Genomic DNA, 21,622 nt, shown 5'->3' with positions numbered 1-21,622 from the left:
TCAACAATAACAATCAGTTCCACTTCACCGTTGCCTTCAGATTTGGAATTGGGGATATTGTTCATCAGAATGCTTCCGATTCCCGACGCCTATATCTTTCACTAAGACAGTCTGACTGTTTATAACTGTCACCGACACTCACCAGGTGTGAGTCCCCAGGTCTTGTTAGTCAAGTTAACCGGCCAAAAGGATGTCCTGTTTTATACCTTCCTCAAAGGGCTTAAATCAGTATCACAAAACTTTATTTATCCTGTGGGGGAGTTTGTTTCATCACAGTCGCTCCAGCCAAGAATAGGAGTATGACGAGATCAAGGAGCTAAGTAGATGTACAATAACAGATATATATTAACAGCTGTAAAAAACAAAATACATAAATAGTAGAGAAACAATAGATTAACTATGAACAAGCTACAGTATCTCACAAAAGTGAGTACACCCCTCACATTTTTGTAAATATTTTATTTTATCTTTTCATGGGACAAACCTGAAGATATGACACTTTGATACAATGTAAAGAAGCCAGTGTACAGCTTGTATAACAGTGTAAATTTGCTGTCCCCTCAAAATAACTAAACACACAGCCATTCCTGTCTAAACCGCTGGCAACAAAAGTGAGTACAGCCCTAAGCGAAAATGTCCAAATTGTGCCCAATTAGCCATTTTCCCTCCCCGGTGTCATGTGACTTATTAGTATTACAAGGTCTCCGGTATAAATGGGGAGCTCTCACACTCTCTCATACTGGTCACCGGAAGTTCAACATGGCATCTCATGGCAAAGAACTCTGAGGATCTAAAAAAAAGAATTGTTGCTCTACATAAAGATGGCCTAGGCTATAAGAAGATTGCCAACACCCTGAAACTGAGCTGCAGCATGGTGGCCAAGACCTTACAGCGGTTTAACAGGACAGGTTCCACTCAGAACAGGCCTCGCCAGGGTTGACCAAAGAAGTTGAGTGCATGTGCTCAGCGTCATATCCAGAGGTTGTCTTTTGAAAATAGACATGAGTGCTGCCAGCATTGCTGCAGAGGTTGAAGGTCAGCCTGTCAGTGCTCAGACCATACGCCGCACACTGCATCAAAGTGGTCTGCATGGCTGTTGTCCCAGAAGGAAGCCTCTTCTAAAGATGATGCACAAGAAAGCCCGCAAACAGTTTGCTGAAGACAAGCAGACTAAGGACATGTTTTACTGGAACTATGTCCTGTGGTCTGATGAGACCAAGATAAACTTATTTGGTTTAGATGGTGTCAAGCGTGTGTGGCGTCAGCCAGGTGTGGAGGTCAAAAACAGGTGTGTCTTGCCTACAGTCAAGCATGGTGGTGGGAGTGTCATGGTTTGGGGCTGCATGAATGCTGTCGGCACTATGGCGCAACAGTTCATTGAGGGAATGATGAATGTCAACATGTACTGTGACATACTGAAGCAGAGCATGATCCCCTCCCTTCGGAAACTGGGCCGCAGTGCAGTATTCCAACATGATAATGACCCCAAACACACCTCCAAGACGACCACTGCCTTGCTAAAGAAACTGAGGGTAAAGGTGTTGGACTGGCCAAGCATGTTTCCAGACCTAAACCCTATTGAGCATCTGTGGGGCCTCAAACGGAAGGTGGAGGAGCGCAAGGTCTCTAACATCCACCAGCTCCGTGATTCAAGATTCAAAGCGTTTATTATCATATGTACAGAAAAGTAGTATTTCTCAGTACAATGAAATTCTTACTTTGCTGTCCACTCACAAATGCCAGGTTAAATTAAATTACAAGTACAAAAGAGCATACTTGAGAAAAATAGTGCAAAAAGAGCTTAAAGTGCAAAGTGACCTGTTGTGCAAATGAGGTAGGTCATGATATGCAAAGTGATCTGTTATGTAAATGAGGTAGGTCGTCTATTTAGGAGTCTGATTGTAGTGGGGAAGAAAGAGTTGTTTAGCCGGGATGTTCTAGATTTCACACTTCTGAACCTTCGTCCCGAGGGCAGGAGTGTGAACAGTCCGTGTTGGGGGTGTGTCGGGTCTTTGAGGATGGAGGCAGCTCTCCTCAGTGCTCTGCGATGGTAAATGCTCTGCAAAGAGGGCAGTGGAGTCCTAATGATCTTCTCCGCAGTTGTTATCACTCTCTGCAGGCTTTGCGGTCCATAGCAGTTGTGCTGCCATACCATGCGGTGATACAGCTGGTCAGTGTGCTCTCCACAATGCAGCTGTAGAAATTGCTGAGGATCTTGCGTGACATGCCAAACTTCCTCAGCCTCCTCAGGAAATACAGCCGCTGTTGAGCTTTCTTGACCAGCTGTGTGGTGTTCAGTGTCCAGGTGAGGTCCTCACAGATGTAGATGCCCAGGTATTTAAAGCTGCTCACCCTCTCCACTTCAAGCTCCCGGATAAACAGTGGCAGGCGGGGGCTCCTCGTCTTCCCCATGTCCACTATCATTTCCTTTGTTTTGTCAGTGTTGAGGGTGAGGTTATTGTCCTCACACCATGATACCAGGCCGGCCACCTCTCTCCTGTAAGCCGTTTCGTCCCCTCCAGTGATGCGACCGATCACTGCAGTGTCATCCGCGAACTTCAGGATGATGTTGTCCTTACTGGTGGCGACACAGTCGTGGGTGAACAGGGTGTAGAGGATGGGGCTGAGGACACAGCCCTGCGGGACGCCAGTGTTTGTAATAATGCTGGCTGAAGTCCTGTTGCCAATCCTGACATCATGGAGAGAATGATGTCATCATGGAGGAGTGGAAGAGGATTCCAGTGGCATCCTGTGAAGCTCTAGTGAACTCCATGCCCAAGAGAGTTAAGGCAGTGCTGGAAAATAATGGTGGCCACACAAAATATTGACACTTTGGGCACAATTTGGACATTTTCGCTTCGGGGTGTACTCACTTTTGTTGCCAGCGGTTTAGACAGGAATGGCTGTGTGTTTAGTTATTTTGAGGGGACAGCAAATTTACACTGTGATACAAGCTGTACACTGGCTTCTTTACATTGTATCAAAGTGTCATATCTTCAGGTTTGTCACATGAAAAGATATAATAAAATATTTACAAAAATATATATTTTTTTATCAATATATTTATTATTTTTGCATGAACCATTAACAGAATCAGTTCAACATACATGTAGACATACTTTTCTAACCACCCTTCACCCCAATCCCACCCTCACTAGACAGAACACTTAAATGAACATTATTGTGAGGCATTGACCCGATGTATAGAATAAGAGGAGAAAAATAAATAAACAATGACAGTGAAAATAAATAAGAGTAAAGCAAAGAAGAGTTACATTATCACATCAGCATTTTCAGTCAATGTAACATCCAAATTATTTATATATTCAATAAATTTGCCCCAAATCTTTTCAAACATTGATGACTTTTTTTTCTCAGATTAAACATTATTTTTTCAACAGGAACATGACGCAAGTTCCCTAAGCCATACAATATGACTTGGTGGTTCTACTGATTTCCATTGTATAGCTATGCATTTTTTTGCTGCTATCAAAGCCATCTTAACTAAGCGTAAATTCCTTTGATTTAGTTGGAGAACTGATTCATCCCCCAATAACATCAATCTTGGATCATGTGGAAGCTTGACATTAATAATTTTGTAAATAGTTTGTACAATATTTCTCCAATAGGGTTTTAGTTCCGAACACGTCCAAAACATATGTAGTAACGTACCCACCTCTGTTTTACATCTAGGGCAGCATTCTGAATATGAATCACTTATCTTATGTAATCTTTCAGGTGTATAATATACCCTATGTAAAATATTGAACTGTATTAATCTATGTCTACTATTAAATGAAAATGTTAAGGCACTTTTACAGATAAGTTCCCAAGTATCTTGTTCAAAAGTGCATTCCAGATCTTTTTCCCATTTAGGTCTTGAAGATGAAACGTCCTCCCCATACAAGTCAGTGAGATTGGTATACATATAAGACACAAAACCTCTTTTTTTTCTCTTATAATACTGTCTATTAGGAGTGAAGAGAGGGGCCTTAAATGACCTCCTTGTACTGTATTAATATAATGTCTCACCTGAAGATATTTAAAAAAATGTTTAGGGTGTACTCACTTTTGTGATATACTGTATATTATATTATTTTGCACAGTTGTAATTGTATAATATAAAAATAAATGTGCCATATAATGATCACTATGCGCTGTGGAATAACAAACACCCTGTAGGTAGCTTTTAAAAAGGGAGGGAGAAGCCGGAGCCGTCATCTTACAGCAAATCTACATTATTCCATTACAAACCTAAAATTAGCTACATGAAAAGCACTGGGACTGTTTGCAAACCCTAGAGCAGGGGTGTCAAACTGCAGTCCTGGGAGGCCAGAGCCCCATGTAGCTTAGTTCTTTCCCAGTTCCACTACAAATGATTCAGCTCAAGAGCTGTGTGGTAATTAGCACAAGGTGTTGAATCAGGTGTGTTAAATGAGGGGAAACCAAAAACTCTGCAGCGTTCTGGCCCCCCAGGACTGGAGTTTGACACCCCTACCCTAAAGCCTCTTTGCAAGGTAATAAAACTCAACATGTAAATGTGTGTGCAGACTTGTCTTTAATTGAAAATCTCATGCCAGCAAACTGACCAAAGTTGGCAACCCTGATGATTTAACCTGGCAACCTTCCGATTACACACACACGGTCTAGAGCAGGGGTGGGCAATCTTCACCGCAAAGGGCTGGTGTTTATGCAGGTTTTGGGGTAACCTTTAGGTCAGCTGTTCAGACCCAGGTGTGAGGACTCTTCAGACAATCAGTCCTCTAATTAGTGACCTAATTAGGGAGTTGCAGCGAAAACCTGCATACACACCGGCCCTTTGCGGATAAGATTGCCCACCCCTGCTCTAGAGGTCTTGTGGAAGCATGGAGCTCAAAGTGAGGCTGAGGAGGTAAAGTAGCAGGTATTTTGGGGCCAGACCTTGGGCCTTGCTCTCTACGGACAACTTGTACTCCACAATGACCTTTGCGTAGTTCATCTCTGAGGCGTTGCAGCGGTAGGTCCCAGCCATACTGGTATCCATAGCCTCGATGAGCAGCAGACACAGGCTGTCCGTGACGAGGCTTTCAACCTTCGTTCCATTGTGATACCAGATGTAAGTGGCATGGGTGGACAGCATGGGACAGCTCAAAAAGTGTGCCGTGTGCCGTTTAACTTTCTGAGGAATGCTGGGTACTGAAGACAACAGTAAAATTTAATCTTATTTATAAAGTGTTTTATACAGGCTGCGAGTAGCTCACAGTTGACTCGTTGGTGACCACATATCTACAGTTATACCTCATCGCTCCTCAGTGTAGTTTTTTAGATACTAGTTGGTCTACATGAATAGTTCTAAACATTCATTATCTTTGCACGTGTACCTTTTTTATACCCATCTAGTATGTTCCAGTTCTTGGTAATTATTTATTTGTTATACAGTAATAATACACTGTATTGATGTATCTACAGCCCATATGAACTGCACACACAAACTCTTCCATTGTCCTTACCGTATTCTCTTTGTGTGCATAGCTGAGGATTTCCATGTTTCACATCCTGTATCGCGGAGCTGTTTGTGGAAACAAAAAAGCCATAGAGGACTGTGTGATAAAGAGCCTATTCATGAATCCTCGTGCTGCAAATGTGTGATGGGCTGAGAGGATGCTGACCCTAAAAGTGTGGGAAGAAAGACATGGGGCATGGATATCAAAGCAGGATCAGAATGGGACCAAAGATGTGTTGGACAGTATAACAAAGCCACCTTATGGATCATTCACTCATTCATTCTCTCTCACTCTTGCCCCCCCCCCCCCCAAAGCTTATCCTGGGTTGGGTTGTGGGGGCAGCAGTCTAAGCAGTGATGCCCAGATCTCCCCTTACCTCACCACCTCCTCTGGGGGTGATACCAAGGTTGTCCCAGGCCATTCGAGAGATTCTTTCTCCAGCATGTCCCGGGTCTGCCCCGGTGTCTCCTCCCAATTGGACATACCCGCAGCATCTCCCCAGGTCAACATTCAGGAGGCATCCGTAATAGATGCCCAAACCACCTCAACTGACTTCTTTCGATGCAGAAGAGCAGCGGCTGTACTTTGAGCCCCTCCCGAATGTCCGAGCTCCTCATCCTATCTCTAAGGCTGAGCCAGACACCCTGTGGAGGAAACTGATTTCTGCTACTTGTATCCACAATCTCATTCTTTCAGTCACCCACCCAAAGCTTATGACCATAGATGATAGTATGAACGTAGATTGACCGGTGAATCCATCACCTCTCTCTCCACCACTCACCTCTCTTCACCATCACAGAACCCTGCAGCCTCTGCATTACTGTTGACGTTGCACTGATCTTCTGTTCCCTTCTTCCCTCACTCGTGAATAACAGATACTTAAATTGAGCGTGTGATCCCTCTGTAGTTGGAACACATCCCCCGGTCCCCTTTCTTAAAGATTGGGACCACTACTCCAGTCTGCCAGTCCGTGGGCACTGACCCCAACCTCCACGCAATGTTGAAGAGGTGTGTCAGCCAAGACAACCCAACAACTTGAAGAGCTGGGAGAAACTCAGGAGCCTTACCACCAAAGTGTTTTGTTCTTTTTTTTTGACTACTTCCGTGACAACAGCCCTAGTGATGGGTAAGTCCTCTGAGGCTTCCAGCTCTACTTCCTTCAAGGAAGGCATTTCAGTGGGATTCAGGAGGTCCTTGAAATATTCCTTCCACTGCCTGACTATATTCCCATTTGAGGTCAACAGCGCTCCATCCCTACTCTAGACAGAATGGGTGAACCCCTTCTTGCCCCACCTGAGTCACCTGACTGCCAGAAACTTTTCGAGGTCGCCCAAAAGTAATTGTCTATGCCCTCACCAGACTCCTCTCACACCGTTGCTTCCGCAACGGCCAAAGCCACTTTCTGCTTGGCCTGCCAGTACGTTTCACCTGTTTTAGGAGTCCCACAAGTTAACAAAGCTCAGAAGGCCTCCTCCCTCAGCCTATCAACACCCCTTTACAGCTGGTGCCCACCACCGGGTTTGGGGATTGCCACCAGGACGGGCACCAGCAACCTTTCAGCTCCGCACACCCGCCTCAGCATTGAAGTCCCAGAACATTGTCCATTCAGGCTCAATGTCTCCACCCTTGTTTGGGATGCAAGAGGAGTTCGGCCAAAGGTGCAAGTTGAAGACCCCTCAGACAGGGGCCTTGGCCAAACACTCCAAGCACAGTCTCACTATACATTTGGGTCTATCGGGTCTATCTGGCATTTTCGCCCATCGTCCAAATCACCACCAGGTGGTGATCAGCTGACAGCTCCTTTCTTCACCTGAATGTCCAAAGCATGTAGAGGCAGATTCATTGATAAGATTACAAAATGGGCCTCGAATGCTCTCTTGCCAGGCGTACTTATTAACACCCTTTCAGGTTTCACTGTCGTTACCCATTAAAGTAGAACAGTGGAACTGAAGCCCTTTAACCAAAAACTGAAAAATGAGTGGTGGTATCAGGGAAAGCCTTAAATTTTTATTCACTTATGCTGCACTATATTAAAATCTTTTTCCATTTCACACTCCATTTTTCCATAACTGCTCTTTCAGTGCAGCATCACAGTGATCACTCACTCTTTTTGCTGTTATTTCAAAAGTGAAATTTTAATCTTAGCTGCCAATGTATAGATAAACAAACTACAATCTAATTTCACTTGCATTGTTCTTACTAATGACTAGTGGTTCTCCTGCGAGGATGCTAGTGTGATGTCCTAAAAATATTTTAATTGTTAGTTTATTATGAGAGACTGGCTATAGTGTAACCTCAATTAAATGTAACGTCTTACCTTATGAGAACAGAATTTATTGCAAAGAGCCATTCTGTTGTAACATAAAACAAGAAGACAATGCCTCTTAACGCTGGACCTATGCCAGGAATAGAACTCCAAGGGCTCGGTGGTAATTTCTGGTGGATGTCCTAGGAATTATACTAGCATTCAAAACGTCTTTTTGACTGAAGTTCACTAAACCGAAGAAGCCTTTATGCAATCCGAACTGTGGCTTTTTTGTATTAAATTTCGAGGATAAACTGCATTCTGACAAGGTGTCACCTTCCTACTTTTTTTTTTGGTTACAATTCATATACAGTCATGTACCACATTTTTCAGTCAACAGATGACATTTATGACAATGATCTCATAAGATTATAATGGAGATGAAGCATCCCTGTCGCCTAGTGTCATCGTAGCTGTTGTAATTTTATAGTGCCATGCATTAGTCATGTGTTTCTGGTAATGTTGGTGTAAACAAATCTACTGTGCTGCCAGTTGTACAAAACGATTTGCAATTATGTACAGTACATAGTACTGAATAATAATTGTTAGTGTTTTGTATATTTACTATACTGTACTTTTTAATCGTTATTTAGGCTATCCCCTATAGCCTGGGTGTTCAGTAGGCTATATAATCTAGGTTTGTGTAAGTATACTCTGATGTACACACAACAACAAAATTGCCTAACAATGCATTTCTCAGAATGTATTGGTTTTGTTAAGTAATGCATGACTATATAATAGTTACTTAAGTCAGACTCACTTCTGAGTGTACTGTAACAGAGAATGCTCTGCATAGTGACTTTATGCCCTTGGGTTTCTCCATTAGGTTGGGTATGAGGTTAAACTGCATCCGCCCCTGTAAGTGGTCCTCCATCTTGCATAGAAAATTTTGGGGGCTGGTGGCAGGTTTGGTGCTCAAGCCACCGTAAGAACTTCACCCAGGACTCTTTTCAGCTCTCCATGGGAGTAGCTCTGCCGCAGCCACCCACAGGAAAGCTGCATACTTCATGAATGGGGTCATCCCCAGAGGTGTCGAAACTACCGGGGAGCCAATGAGACCAGGCCCACTGGGAATCGGAACCGGTGTGGCGCTGAAGCGTCACCCGCTGCACGGCAGCACTCTGGTCCCTATCAGGTAGCCGCGTCACTCTGGCACGATGCTATCAGGAACTTCGTAAACTCCACAGACCGGAGTGGCCAGATATCTCTAGGTGGGAACACCTACTTTTGGTCTGGTTTCTCTGATGGCTGCCCTACTCAGGGAGTAGCTGTTCCTGGGAAAGCTGTCATCCCAACTGACTGGAAAACTGGACTTCTTGTCCCTATCTAGAAAGTGAAATGTATGACTACTGGGAGGCAACTCTGCTCTCCATGCTGGGTAAGGTCCTTACTGGGGTCATCCTTAACAGCATCTGTGGTCACTTGCTCACCAACCAGTGACTGGAGCAGGCTGGTTTTACATTAAAAAAGTCTACCATTGACCACTTCCTGGCACTGCGGGTTTTCAGAGTTTATCAGAGTTTCTTTGCAGCCTTTGTCAATTTTTGTAAAACATTCAGCTCAGTTGGGATCATTGCCAGCCTGTACTCTGTTGCTGTTAGTGTTGTGCAGAGAGGAGATAGAACCTCTGCATTCTTCCCTGTCGATTCTGGGGTTTGTCAGGAGTGAGCAATACAGTACTTTGAAAAGCGTTTGAAATAGTTGTACTGTATTTTCAAGATTCTTTATTCTTTATTTTGAGAGTCAGTTAAATTCAGTAAATAGCAATGCTGTCTGTTTTATTACCTCATCCATATAATTACCATGTAATTGACACTTATATATTTATCTGCCTGAGACATAAAGAAAATGGGGAAAAAAAAAATCTGTTATAATGACCATGCTCTTATAGTGATCAATTTCACCCACACAGACATGATCACTATAAGCGTTTCCCACTGTATTACACTCATAATATGTAAGAAATGCCTTGCACCCAAAACTGCTACTTTTTATTTAAACTTTATCACTTTTAGCAGCATTGCTAAATCAGGTTTGTGGTGTTGCAGTTTCCAAAGCTGCTGCCACTCAGCGAAATACTTCAACTACACCTTACATTCCGTGGTCTTGCCTTTTTCTTTTGTGCATTTGAAGTATCTCCACACTGCTGACATGCCGGCAGGTCTCACGCACAACAGAAGCTCCTATCGCGTGACACACGCTGTTTTATGCGAGAACGTGACGCATCTGCTTACTGCATGTTTCAGGTTTTGTCAAACATTTCCGTGATGTTTAATGGATCGGATTACATTTTTTATTCCTCCCCAATATCCAGTCCTGTAATTTAGGCCAGAATCGGACCGATACAATACTGAAAACTGATACTGATCGGTTTGGCACATCTTTAGCTGGTACAAAATGCTGCGCCAGTGCAGTGCATACTCCCCAAACTGACCTTCCCTGATTTCTGCTGTCTCAAGCAGGCACAAGATGCCAAAACATGCAGTATTCCTACACTCACCCATGCCAAAAGAGAACCTTTGAGAAGACAGAACTGAATCCCTTTGCTGTTATGTGTGGTCATCTGAGGCAACACAACAAAGTCTTACCTCGATAATTTATAAGGACATACAAACAGCAATAAAGGCTTTTTAAGAGCCCCGATTTCATCTCATTCAAACTGGTACACAACTGTGAATGAATAATGCCCCTCCTGCCAATTTAATATTCTTTAGACCCTACTCCCTCAAGGTCCTTCCTAAAACGTGTAGACCTGAAGACTATGGGCTATACCTGGTGACTGGTGCACAGTGAGTTCCATTCCATCCGCAGTAGGGGTCCCGGGCCATAACACAGTCCTCACACCGTGGTCCATAGGCCTGGCAGCTGCGCAGGTCCAGCTCTACAACCTCACTGCTGCTGCTCACATAGAGCATCTTCTGCAAGGCCAACACCAATACTGTCAGGATGCTACTCATGACTGCTAAGGGTAAGAGTACGCCTCTGAAACTCTGTGAGTGAAACTGTGACATGCTGCTGGCTACAGAGATGCCCATGCTAACCTACCCCCCGTGAGTTTGGAATCCTCATTTCCTCCATTAGCGATATAGGAAAGTTATTCTTCACCATCACACTCCTTTTCTAGTAATATAATGTTATTAGGGTATTTTAAAGGTCAGCCTTTAAAAAGTAAATATTCCTGACCGATTATATGCAGTGTTTATAAATTAAATGTGTGGTTTAAAACACCCAATCAGTTACGCGGAATATGGTTGTTGTTCAGTGAGTGATCTGGTGAAATCCATCTTTGTGCCCCCACATTCGGAACGCGGACCTGTGGGGGGGGGGGTGGTGATGCGTCTCACCGTATGTGGCTGCAGCAGAACGTTGCGGATATGGCAGCAGTAGGCAAAGGGCCGCAGTTCAGCAATAACGAAGGTGTGGCCGTCCTGCTCCAGCACTTTGTGTACCCTGCCACTCCCTGAGTGCAGACAGTCACAGACTCTTGTTACCACACATCCTGCTTCTTCAATATAATATAAACACATGCTGTTTTACGGCTGGCAGGCCGCTTTTCAGCATTTTATAGCACTATTGATGAAAACAATATAGCCATAAATGCACTGTATTTTTACAATCCAAAGCTGTAAAATGAGAGTTTAATTATTCACCCAAAAAAAGCTCCTTACCGGAAAGTGAAGAACAAATAAGTAAAATGTTTAATTCTGGTGCGCCACTAGTTTTAATGGTTTTTTCCCCCCCTCTTAAAAACATTTCTATTTTGGAGTCCTCTGTAGACGGTAAGAGAGTCACTAGGGATGCTGAATCGCAGACATGGAGATGAGGGTGTGACACATGATTTCATAAACTGTCCTGAATGTTTTGCCAGCATTTCATTGGGAACAGGTGCCTGTATCCTGCATTAGTGATGTTAGCTTTGTCAATAAGTGGTACAATTAAGCTCTTACGTCCTTGTACTAATATTTTGTGAGCTTGCATGCTGTTATTTGTACTGTCATTGGTGCTGACTGCAATAAGATTCTCACCCAGCGTAAGCAGTATCACGTGGTAGGAGGTCCCCAGGCTGCTGTTCACTCTGTCCACTCGGATGTGTTTGTATTGATGATGATGACTGATAAAAATGGGGTCGCTGTTATTCACTGGCCTGACCCAGTCCTTCATCTCAGGATGGTCTTTTACCAATCGAAGCACATCCTGAGGAAGTTTTGTGCTGTCTTCAACGCACTGCCATCGACACAATGGATAAAAAATGCACTCGATTAGCATTTGGCAGTTTGGCTACTCTTCCCCCAAACAGCAGTGAACCATTTAGGCTCCAAGCTCACCGTAACCTTGTACTCGTAACCGTAACCTTGTACTCGACGAGTGTTTAAGATAGAGAGATGGAACTCTGATACACGAATACGGCAAAAATGATCACTGGGGCCTGAACTGTAACATTTGGCTTACATCAGACAGTAAATTCTGGACATTTGCCTCTAACATGCACGGAAAAGGTAAAGCAAGTCAGGGTAATTCTACTTCAAACTCAAAAGTAGCCACAACAAAAGGAAAACAATGGAACAAAGTCAGAGTGTTATTTTACCGTTCCGGGCCGCGGGTGTGGAACCGTGCCCATGTATCCCTTGAATGGGGAATTTGTGAAGACGTAGTCAATGTCACCCATGGTGAAGACGCATACCGCTGTCATGCCCCTGTGAAGAGCAGCGCAGGTCAGCGGGCTCCAGTGAGTCAGTCCAGGGTTTTGGGTTAATACAGGATGACATCAGGGAACATCCCACAAAAGGCTTATTATTATAAAGTATGATGTATTTTTCGGCGAGGTAAATGCATTTTGTTTTGTATTTCATTAAATAGTAAGTCTTTCAAAGTGACTCTCTGTCAATACATCTCCTGGAATTATTCATTTAGAATAAATGTAACTGGTATCGCTTTTTTCTTCTGATTTGCAAAGTCCCTCATGACCTTGAAGAAACACCTTGAAGACCCATCTCTTGTAGGAACATCTCAGGTAACCATCACCAATTCAATCTCTTTGTTGATTGTTTTGTTACAATGGTTGCAGTCAGCAGTACTGAATGCTTACTTGTATTTTGCACGTTAAAATTCCTTTTCAGTCTTTAGTTCACAGATTAGGTTCTACCAGATTTTCTTGGCATTATTTGTATAATTTTTCTGACATTCTAAGCAGTAACCTTACAGGTCCTTTTTTCAACACTTTCTTGCACTAGCTTCTGGTCACTCTTTGCAAGCTTAGACTACAACACTTCTACCTGTTGGTTCCTTGATGACTGCATGTTTATTACGGAATCTATGGGTGTAAGGCAGGGAACAACCCAGGACGAGACACCAACCCATCGCAGGGCACACTCACACACCATTCACACACTCACACCCAGAGGAAACCCCACGATGACACAGGGAGAACATGCAAAACCCACACACATGGGACCAGGGTGGAGATTCAAACCCTGGTCCCAGAGGTGTGAGGCAACAGTAATGTGCTGTGTTGCTGTTTTTCATTTTCACCCGGGGATGCATGGTGAGATACCTTACCAGCCATTGGAGAAGAGGGCATACACCATGCTGTCTTTCCAGATGTCCTGCTCTAGGACCGCGACATCCAGCAGCTGGTTAAAGTACAGCTTCTTCTCAGCGATGCCACAGGACAGCAGGGCGCTAAGGTGGGATGTCCAGCTCCTTTGTAAAAATGATTTGGGCCCGCCCAAATCTGCCTGACAGCACAAGGTGAGTCGTCATGTCTGGCAATATAGTTCTTGTGCTTGATGTAACCTCTCCAAGGCCGTTTATAAACTCAGTGGATCTAAACCAAGTCAGTATGTTATAGTTCACAGCCTTGCCCATTAATAAGGGCCATTTTCAACCTCAAGTGTACAGCATCATTTACCTTCAGGATCCTGATTAATTCATTTTAGCCTCTAGCTTTCTATCCTATGGTGGGTAATCATGTGCCCTCAAGTCAATGTCCTCAAAAGCCACACAATCACTGCTACTGCACACTCATCATGGTCCTCCACTGATACTGCACACTCATCATGGCCCTCCACTGATACCGCACACTCATCATGGTCCTCCACTGATACCGCACACTCATCATGGTCCTCCACTGATACCGCACACTCATCATGGTCCTCCACTGATACCGCACACTCATCATGGTCCTCCACTGATACCGCACACTCATCATGGTCCTCCACTGATACCGCACACTCATCATGGTCCTCCACTGATACCGCACACTCATCATGGTCCTCCACTGATACCGCACACTCATCATGGTCCTCCACTGATACCGCACACTCATCATGGTCCTCCACTGATACCGCACACTCATCATGGTCCTCCACTGATACCACGCACTCATCATGGTCCTCCACTGATACCGCACACTCATCATTTTCCTCCGCTGACACCGCGCACTCATTGTGGTCCTCCACTGATACTGCACACTCATCGTGGTCCTCCACTGATACTGCACACTAATCATGGTCCTCCTCATAGTGTTGCTTACCTGGCACACTTGGGTGACAAGGGACACCCACAGATCCGCCTCCCTGTGCTGGTCTGCATTCCTCTGGACCAGAAAGGCGTAGATCCGGTCCTGAATCTTGTTAGGTCTGGGGCTCGCAACTAGGGCCACATAATTCTGCTCTGAACAATGCAAAAAGAAATAAAAAGTTATGAAACCAGGCAACCTGCATCAGTCAACTTAGAAAAAAAGCTAGGGAACCACAAGGTACATATAGTTTTTTAATGAATTATGTCATTATCTCTCATTATCACTATCTTTGATGCTGGACTGAGTTAAAAACTCGGGCCTTGCTGATACCAGCACTTCCTTGGCTTCCTTGCATATCCTCTGACCTTCTCAGAACCTCCGCAACTTTATTATGGTTAAAACTTAAATATCCTTAACTCCTTAAATATAGTGAAGTCAAAATACAGTGTTTTTGTTCCATCTTGGTATTTTATATAATGCCTTTCACAACAGAGTCACCCCAAGGCGCTTGACAGGGGTTTTCTCTGAGCAGGACTGTGTAAGTCAAAAGTCGATATTGATAACTGGTTTACTGTTTCTGAAATTTACCAAATGACCTTTGTTGATTCAGAAATGAGCAGGAAAAAGACTGATGAACAGAGGAAGAGTGCAGCCCCCCAACTCACCCGTCACGTTGTCACTTGGCCAAATGCTGACTCGATGTCCATAATGCCTGCGGATGCCCACGTGGTTGCCCCCGTTGACCATGTTGGCAGTCGTGTACAGCTCCTCCCCTGCAGGTGGTATGAGGCAAAGGTGCTTTGGCCCCTCCAGCCCCATCTCAGGTATGTGTTAATAGCGCTCCATTCTCACTGACTTACCAACATAGAGAGACGGTGCACGCTCATGTACAGAAACCGGGGCCACTGCTTTTTCCGGGTGACATTCATCGCAAAAACCAGTCTCTCTGGACTGTGTAAGAGAAAACCCCAAGTTAACAGTCCGCCTATCATCGCTGAAATGGTTAAAAATAAAAGTTGCTTTTCCATACCGCACTGCAACACACTGGAGTAGTCCTATCGGTCCTACAGATGAAGAGTGCACTTCCATTCTTACACTCGTGAAGAAGAGTGATGTCATAGTCACACGAGCTCTGGAAATATCCAAACAAACACATTTGTGCTTTCATTTATCCTCTACTACCTGTAAGAAAAGGGTCCTGGGTAAAGTGTTTTCTGTTTATTAAACCAAAGCATTTTCATATAACCAGACAGTGTCCTCTAATTTGCAAAAATGTTAAGCGATGAAAGTCGGCTGTAATAAACTCACTATGTTTCTTGAACAAGAATTGGAGCAGTTGAACACCGGCATCTGCAAATATCCATAAAAGAGCACAATGTACTGTATGCTGTCACACAATATATTTATTTTGGTTAAGGAAACCTACCCCACACGCCACACAAGAACTAACTCAGTAATATATTTACTCAGTGTCCAGTGTTTTATTAGGCACTCATTTTGCCTCCAGAACCGCTGTGAGCACAGATGGCTTCTGCATTTCGAGTAGCTTTACTGCACACCACTGTTGTACTGCTCTTTTTTTTTGTGCATTTGTGGCCTTCCTGCTAGCCTTATCGAGTCCGGCCTGGCACTTTGGTGGTCTTCTCACACCACCAAAGTGTTTTCACCACAAACACACTGCCACTGGCTTTTGTTTTTTTTCTTTGTCGTCTGTAACAACATTCTTCTAAAGTCTAGACATTGCAATACGTGTGAGATTCCGTGTGGCTGTTTGTGAGATGCTGGAACCATCCTGTCGGGCACCAGCAATCATACCATGTTGTACATATTCAGTTACAGCCACATGATCCTCTGTTTGCAGGATCAAGCTGTGTGCATGAACAAGCAGGTTTACCTAATGCTATAGCTGCTGGGCGTATAACATACTTTTTTTCCAGTTACTACCGCAAGGTCTTTAACCAGGAACTCTGCTTGACCCTGCCATCTGATCGAACAAAAGTTTCTTCTAAAGAAATTAATTCAAATAACACATCAATGCTGCTTAGGGGTGGGGCACTTGGTTCTGGTGTATAGGGTAAAAAGGGTATCTGTAAGCAGTGAACCGGGGCATTTTCAAGACCAAGCCCATACTGTCCGCCTACCTCCTTGCCGTCATGTTCCCGGAAGTCCAAGTAGAACAGCCTGCCACCACCTCCAGCATACAGAGTGCGGTGTCTCGGGCCCTGAAGGAGCTCCACGCGGCTGTGCGTCCCCTGTAACGTGTGCTTCCTGACTGCACAGTCTGACAATACAAGAGAGCAGGTGTAATAATGAGATAAGCCAGCAATACCCTGCAAAGCATTACGCAGATGTATGGCTGTTTGACCAAGTTTCATGTAACGAAATAGCCCCCCCCTCTCCCACAGTCACCCCCACCCCCACATCCTGCAAACAGTAAGGGACAGTGCAATGTATTTGTGAGTTCTTCAAACAGCAATGGTGACAAGTACGCAGAATCTACCAGCCTTAGTAATTTTTAGTCCACTTGACACTATTAATCACACAATTATTTATAAAAGTTAATCTTATCCGCAAAGGGCCGGTGTGTATGCAGGTTTTGGGGTAACCTTTAGGTCAGCTGTTCAAACCCAGGTGTGAGGACTTTTCAACCAATCAGTCGTATAGTTAGTAATCTCATCAGGGAGTTGCAGCAAAAGGGTGGTTGGGTCTGAAAACGATTGCTCACCTGTGACCTAAAATTATATTTTTGGACTGCAGGAGGAAATCCGCTGAGCGAGAAGTGCATGCAAACATTCCACACAAATATTAACCATGCCAACATTTAGGTTTCAAAATACAGGAGATGTTTTTCGGTGCGGTGGAACAATTGAGACATTGTGTGTCTAGATTGTTAAACTGACAAATTGGGTGTCGTCAGACAAACAAAACTTGTGGATCCGTGGATGACGACTATAACGCCGCATTTTGTAATGATTCAACAAAATTTAACAAATATTCGTCACGTAATACGTTCAGTTACTGCATTGTGACACTTTGTAACTAAAGTAGTTCGTAACCTCATTGATCCGAACCAGTCATGACAAGTAACTTACGAGGAAGTCACATACGAGGATAACGCCTCTTGTGTCAGATGAAAAAAAATAATGAAAAATAGAATGTAAGTACGGAGCCCCTAAGGTGACAAAGGAGCAGAAAAAAAACGGCAGAAGGAAAAAAAAAAAAAAAGTCATGTTTTGCTTGATAACCCAAAACTTTTGCGATATTACCCAAAACTTTTGTGATATAACCCAAAACTTTTCCGTAGTAATGCAACAATAAAATCCGGTGACTAGCGCGTACTTTTGGTCATTCAAGTGCAACTACCAAAGCCGCTGTTTGCATGATGTGGTTGATCCTCGCTTATTAATCTAATTTAACGGTTAAAAAAGCTTTAGAGTTCAGTGTGGTAAGATTTGATTGTTTAATTCATAATTAGTAAATTGTAAAGCAAGCCTTGGTAAAGTACGTTTCAGTAACATTGCTAATTAATGCTAATCTGTTGAGGTTGATTTAAGCCTAAAGAATTGTTCGTTTTTTGTTGTTGTTTCATGTTTATAATAAATTAATTTAATTAATATAAATCAAATGCACATCCTCTTTTCTCACATGAAGTCCATTTATTCTGCATTTTGCATACATCCATCGATAACCATGAAGCTGCCCAGAGTGCAAAAACTGCTCGCAAATAAAGTTAATTACATCACCCAAATCGGAGTAGTTTTCCGTTGGAATAATCCCCTTTCACATAAAATCCTCTTAATCTGCCTCAGATTTATGTGAACATCATGCCTAGATCCGAGAGCAAACTGAATGTCCATATATTGTAGACCAAGATCAAAGTAAAATTCGATTAAACGCTCCATGTTTTCCTATCATGTTCCTTACACTGACTGATTACTCATATTTCCACTTCAAAGTCACAACAGTTTTGCCTTATGTCGCAAAAGTTTTGAGTTATAACGCAAAGGTTTTGGGTTATATCGCAGAATTTTTGGGTCATATCGCAAAAGTTTTGGGTTATAACGCAAAACATGACTTCTTCTTTTTTTTTCTTCTACCATTTTTTTTTTCTCCTCCTTTGTCCCCTTTGGGGCTCCGTACCTTAGAGGCTCCGTATGTAAGCGCTTGTTATATATTTTTTTTTCCATTTGATTTGAGCGCAAAATTGTAAAAGAAGTCGAAAGCAGAATTCATGTGTGCTGGACCCGACTAGTCAGCCTGGACCGGAAGGCGTGCCAAAAGCCAGTTGAGTGACAGCTTGTCCCTTTATCAAAAGCATTAGCTCAAAATTAAATGAAAAGTAATCCCGCAAAAACAAACGTATTACGGCAAAATTAAAATCCCACAAACCGGAAGCTAGACTGCCTGTATAACACTGGGTGCAACGGTTTCTCGGAGACACAATAAAACGGGAACATGGGCAGGTATGACGTTATTACATGGATACGAAATTAGATTTTTTATAAAAACAGCTACACTGAAAACCAGGAAAGAGCCACAGAACAGAATGTTTTAATGGAGATTAATTGCAGCATGCAACCAACAGTGCTTCTGTTAAAGATAAATAAAAAAGCAAAAATAAAAATAATAAAATCACAAAAAAAATCGTAACTTGGTTATTTGGAGTTAAATACTTGAAAGACATTTCTGACCCATAGTTTAACATCGAACTGGACATTTAGTTATGTGGGAAACATAACCAAATGTTAAAGTCTTTGTTCATTCAGCGATATCAAACAAAGCAAGCAATCAAGTAAACGGAAGCCTGTTGTTTCAGTCACAATGCATGAATTGCCAGTTATCGCAAGTAAAACTGTTAAACAAGTGTAGCGGGATCGCTTTCCCATAGTCACATCAGTCAATTGACAATGTAAACGAATGTTTTCCCTTTTTTCACTAGCATACTAACCGGAATAAAATTAACGGACTGTCAAACCCAAGCCAGCACGTGAACTCACAACAGGAGCCGTATTATTTTGTATTTTCAGAATTTATTGGCTGTAGTAACTGAATAACCAAGTTGTGTGTGTGTGACTTCAGAAACATACACGAATTTGTGAATTTGGGGTTTCCGTGTTTTTGTTTGATAGAGTAAATAAAGACATCTGTGAATGTCTGGCGAATATCGAATCCACTGCTAATCTTACGAAACACACATATTGTAAAATACACTTTCATTGCAGTTCAGTATCCCCATTCGCCGAGGTTTTCACGCATATTTTTTAGCGGTGTGGCGTTTATAACTAATATATATTAGTAACGCATTCTGTAAATTTACTAAGCGATTGGCGGAGTTCATTTTTTTCTGTAGCCCACATAAAAGTACAAGCCACTGTACTGACAATACAGTACAAACTGAAATACAATTTGCTTTAAATTCATATATAATTAATTTTGTTGCCATTGCAATAGTGGTAACACTAAAATGTAATAATGACCTTTATGATTTCTTACCTTTCTCCGTAATTATCACTCTGGGATGATGATGATGATGATGATGGTCATGCCCGTCAGCAACATCCAAATGAAAGGCGACTTCAAATATTAACCAGAAAGCAATAATCATACCGATACGATCTTCTGAAACACTTGAACTAGGCTAATGCTTTTTACATATAACGTTTTCTGCTTGATATATATTTTTAAATTTATATTCACCTAAAACGTTTTGTGAGAAAATTTCAACGGCATTGCAATATTGTGAAAACTTGACAATTAATTATATAGACAGACAGAAAGACCTGTATATACCATCCAGTTGGCAAACTAATATCGGAGGCCCTTAACTGCTGCAGTAGACGCCCATGAAACATTCGACACGCCTTTTTCTTTCTCTATACTCTATTCAGGGGCGCCGTAATGTAACACAGTTTAAAATTGCAATTTTATTGTAAATTATAAAATACAAAACCAGATATTAAAATGAATACATAATTAGACTTAATAATAATAAGTATGAATCTAAATAAAAAAAAATACTTATGTATCTATTTTCAATGTAGACTTGTTTCATTTATTGAATTACTTTTCCCAATAAGACAGTGGTTCCCAACCTTTTTTTGGTCTGTGACCCATTTTGACATCACAAATTTCTGGCGGCCCATAGACATTTTTTTTTTCTAGAATTAGTTTTTGATCATGTTTGTTATACCGTGTTGCAAATACAGAGTAGCCAGATTAGTGCACAAAGTCACATTTTATTTTCCCTGATCACAAGTACAGTTAGGCGACCTTGTCTTTACAAGGCTGAAGGTGATCACGATCATTTTATTTGAACTCACTTATATTTAATTATTTATTGATATTTATGAACGTGAAAGAATACAGTTGTTTAAGACTGTATGTGGTGTTTTAATCATAATTTTTAAAAGAATAATAATTAGTTGAAAAATATTTTTATCAGTAATTTTTTCATCAATTACTAGACATTTCAGGGGACCCCATTTGAGTTCCAGGCGACCCCACGTGGGGTCGCGACCTCAAGGTTGAAAAACACTCCAATAAGAGTTAATAAATCTAAGTAGGAACTTTTTATTATTTCCCCTCGTTACTGGTGGTAACTTCTCTGTTTTTACGGTTGGCCTTTAGATGGCAGATTAGATGGTTTGATTAACGCAGCGGGCGTAGAGAAGCACCATTGCGTAAAGGACACACACATACAGCTGAGGACAAAATTATTAGCCCCCCTATGAAAATCTCATTGTTTTAAAAGTATTTCCCAAGTGCTGTTAAATAGAGCAGATAATATTTAACGTGGCTTTTTTTTTAGACATCTCAGTTTTATTTTGATGCTTACGTTATTTTACTTTTCACACAGAAATGAAAATATTCCACAGAAACCAAAACCTACCATGGTCAAAATTATTAGTCCTCCGGATATTAATAGCCAATTGTGTGTCTTTTTTGTTGGATAACAGCCTGCAGTAATTTGTTGTAGTTTTCAACAAATCTCTGACAGGTCATCTGAAGAATCACAGCTCATTCTTCTTTGGCAAATCTCGCAAGCTCCTCCAGATTTGATGGCCTTCTGGCATGGACCTTCTTCTTTAGTTCACCCCACAGATATTCTATTGGATTTATCTCAGGGCTTTGTGCAGGCCACTCCATTACGTTCATTTTGGTCTTCTGGAGATAGTTCTTCACCAGGAGAGACGTATGATTGGGATTGTTGTTGTTTTGGAAGACGAAGCGACAACCCAGACCAGTTTTGCTGCTGACTGCTTGAGGTTCTTTTAACATCTCCACATATATTTCTTTGTTCATAATTCCTTCCAC

The 21,622-nt window shown here is 42.4% G+C and overlaps 1 protein-coding gene across 1 annotated transcript; it reads right to left on the bottom strand.

The window, feature by feature from the left end:
- Positions 1 to 225: 225 nt before the first annotated feature.
- LOC111848189 (semaphorin-7A-like) lies at positions 226 to 21,586 on the bottom strand. The gene is made up of 16 exons (XM_023819995.2): positions 21,458 to 21,586; positions 20,006 to 20,054; positions 19,802 to 19,882; positions 16,450 to 16,589; positions 15,617 to 15,658; positions 15,339 to 15,440; positions 15,169 to 15,259; positions 14,974 to 15,081; positions 14,321 to 14,460; positions 13,345 to 13,523; positions 12,374 to 12,482; positions 11,814 to 12,012; positions 11,133 to 11,248; positions 10,561 to 10,706; positions 5,490 to 5,548; positions 226 to 5,175 (listed from the first exon to the last, which is right to left on the bottom strand). Exons 1-16 carry the CDS (start codon positions 21,584 to 21,586, stop codon positions 4,847 to 4,849), a joined length of 2,019 nt encoding a protein of 672 aa, XP_023675763.2. The 3' UTR covers positions 226 to 4,846.
- Positions 21,587 to 21,622: the final 36 nt, after the last annotated feature.

The sequence above is a fragment of the Paramormyrops kingsleyae genome, chromosome 13 (genome assembly GCF_048594095.1).
Source record: "Paramormyrops kingsleyae isolate MSU_618 chromosome 13, PKINGS_0.4, whole genome shotgun sequence".
In the NCBI taxonomy this organism is placed as follows: Eukaryota; Metazoa; Chordata; class Actinopteri; order Osteoglossiformes; family Mormyridae; genus Paramormyrops; species Paramormyrops kingsleyae.
Note: the sequence above shows the minus strand (reverse complement) of the source record. Positions and strands in the feature narration are given on the sequence as shown.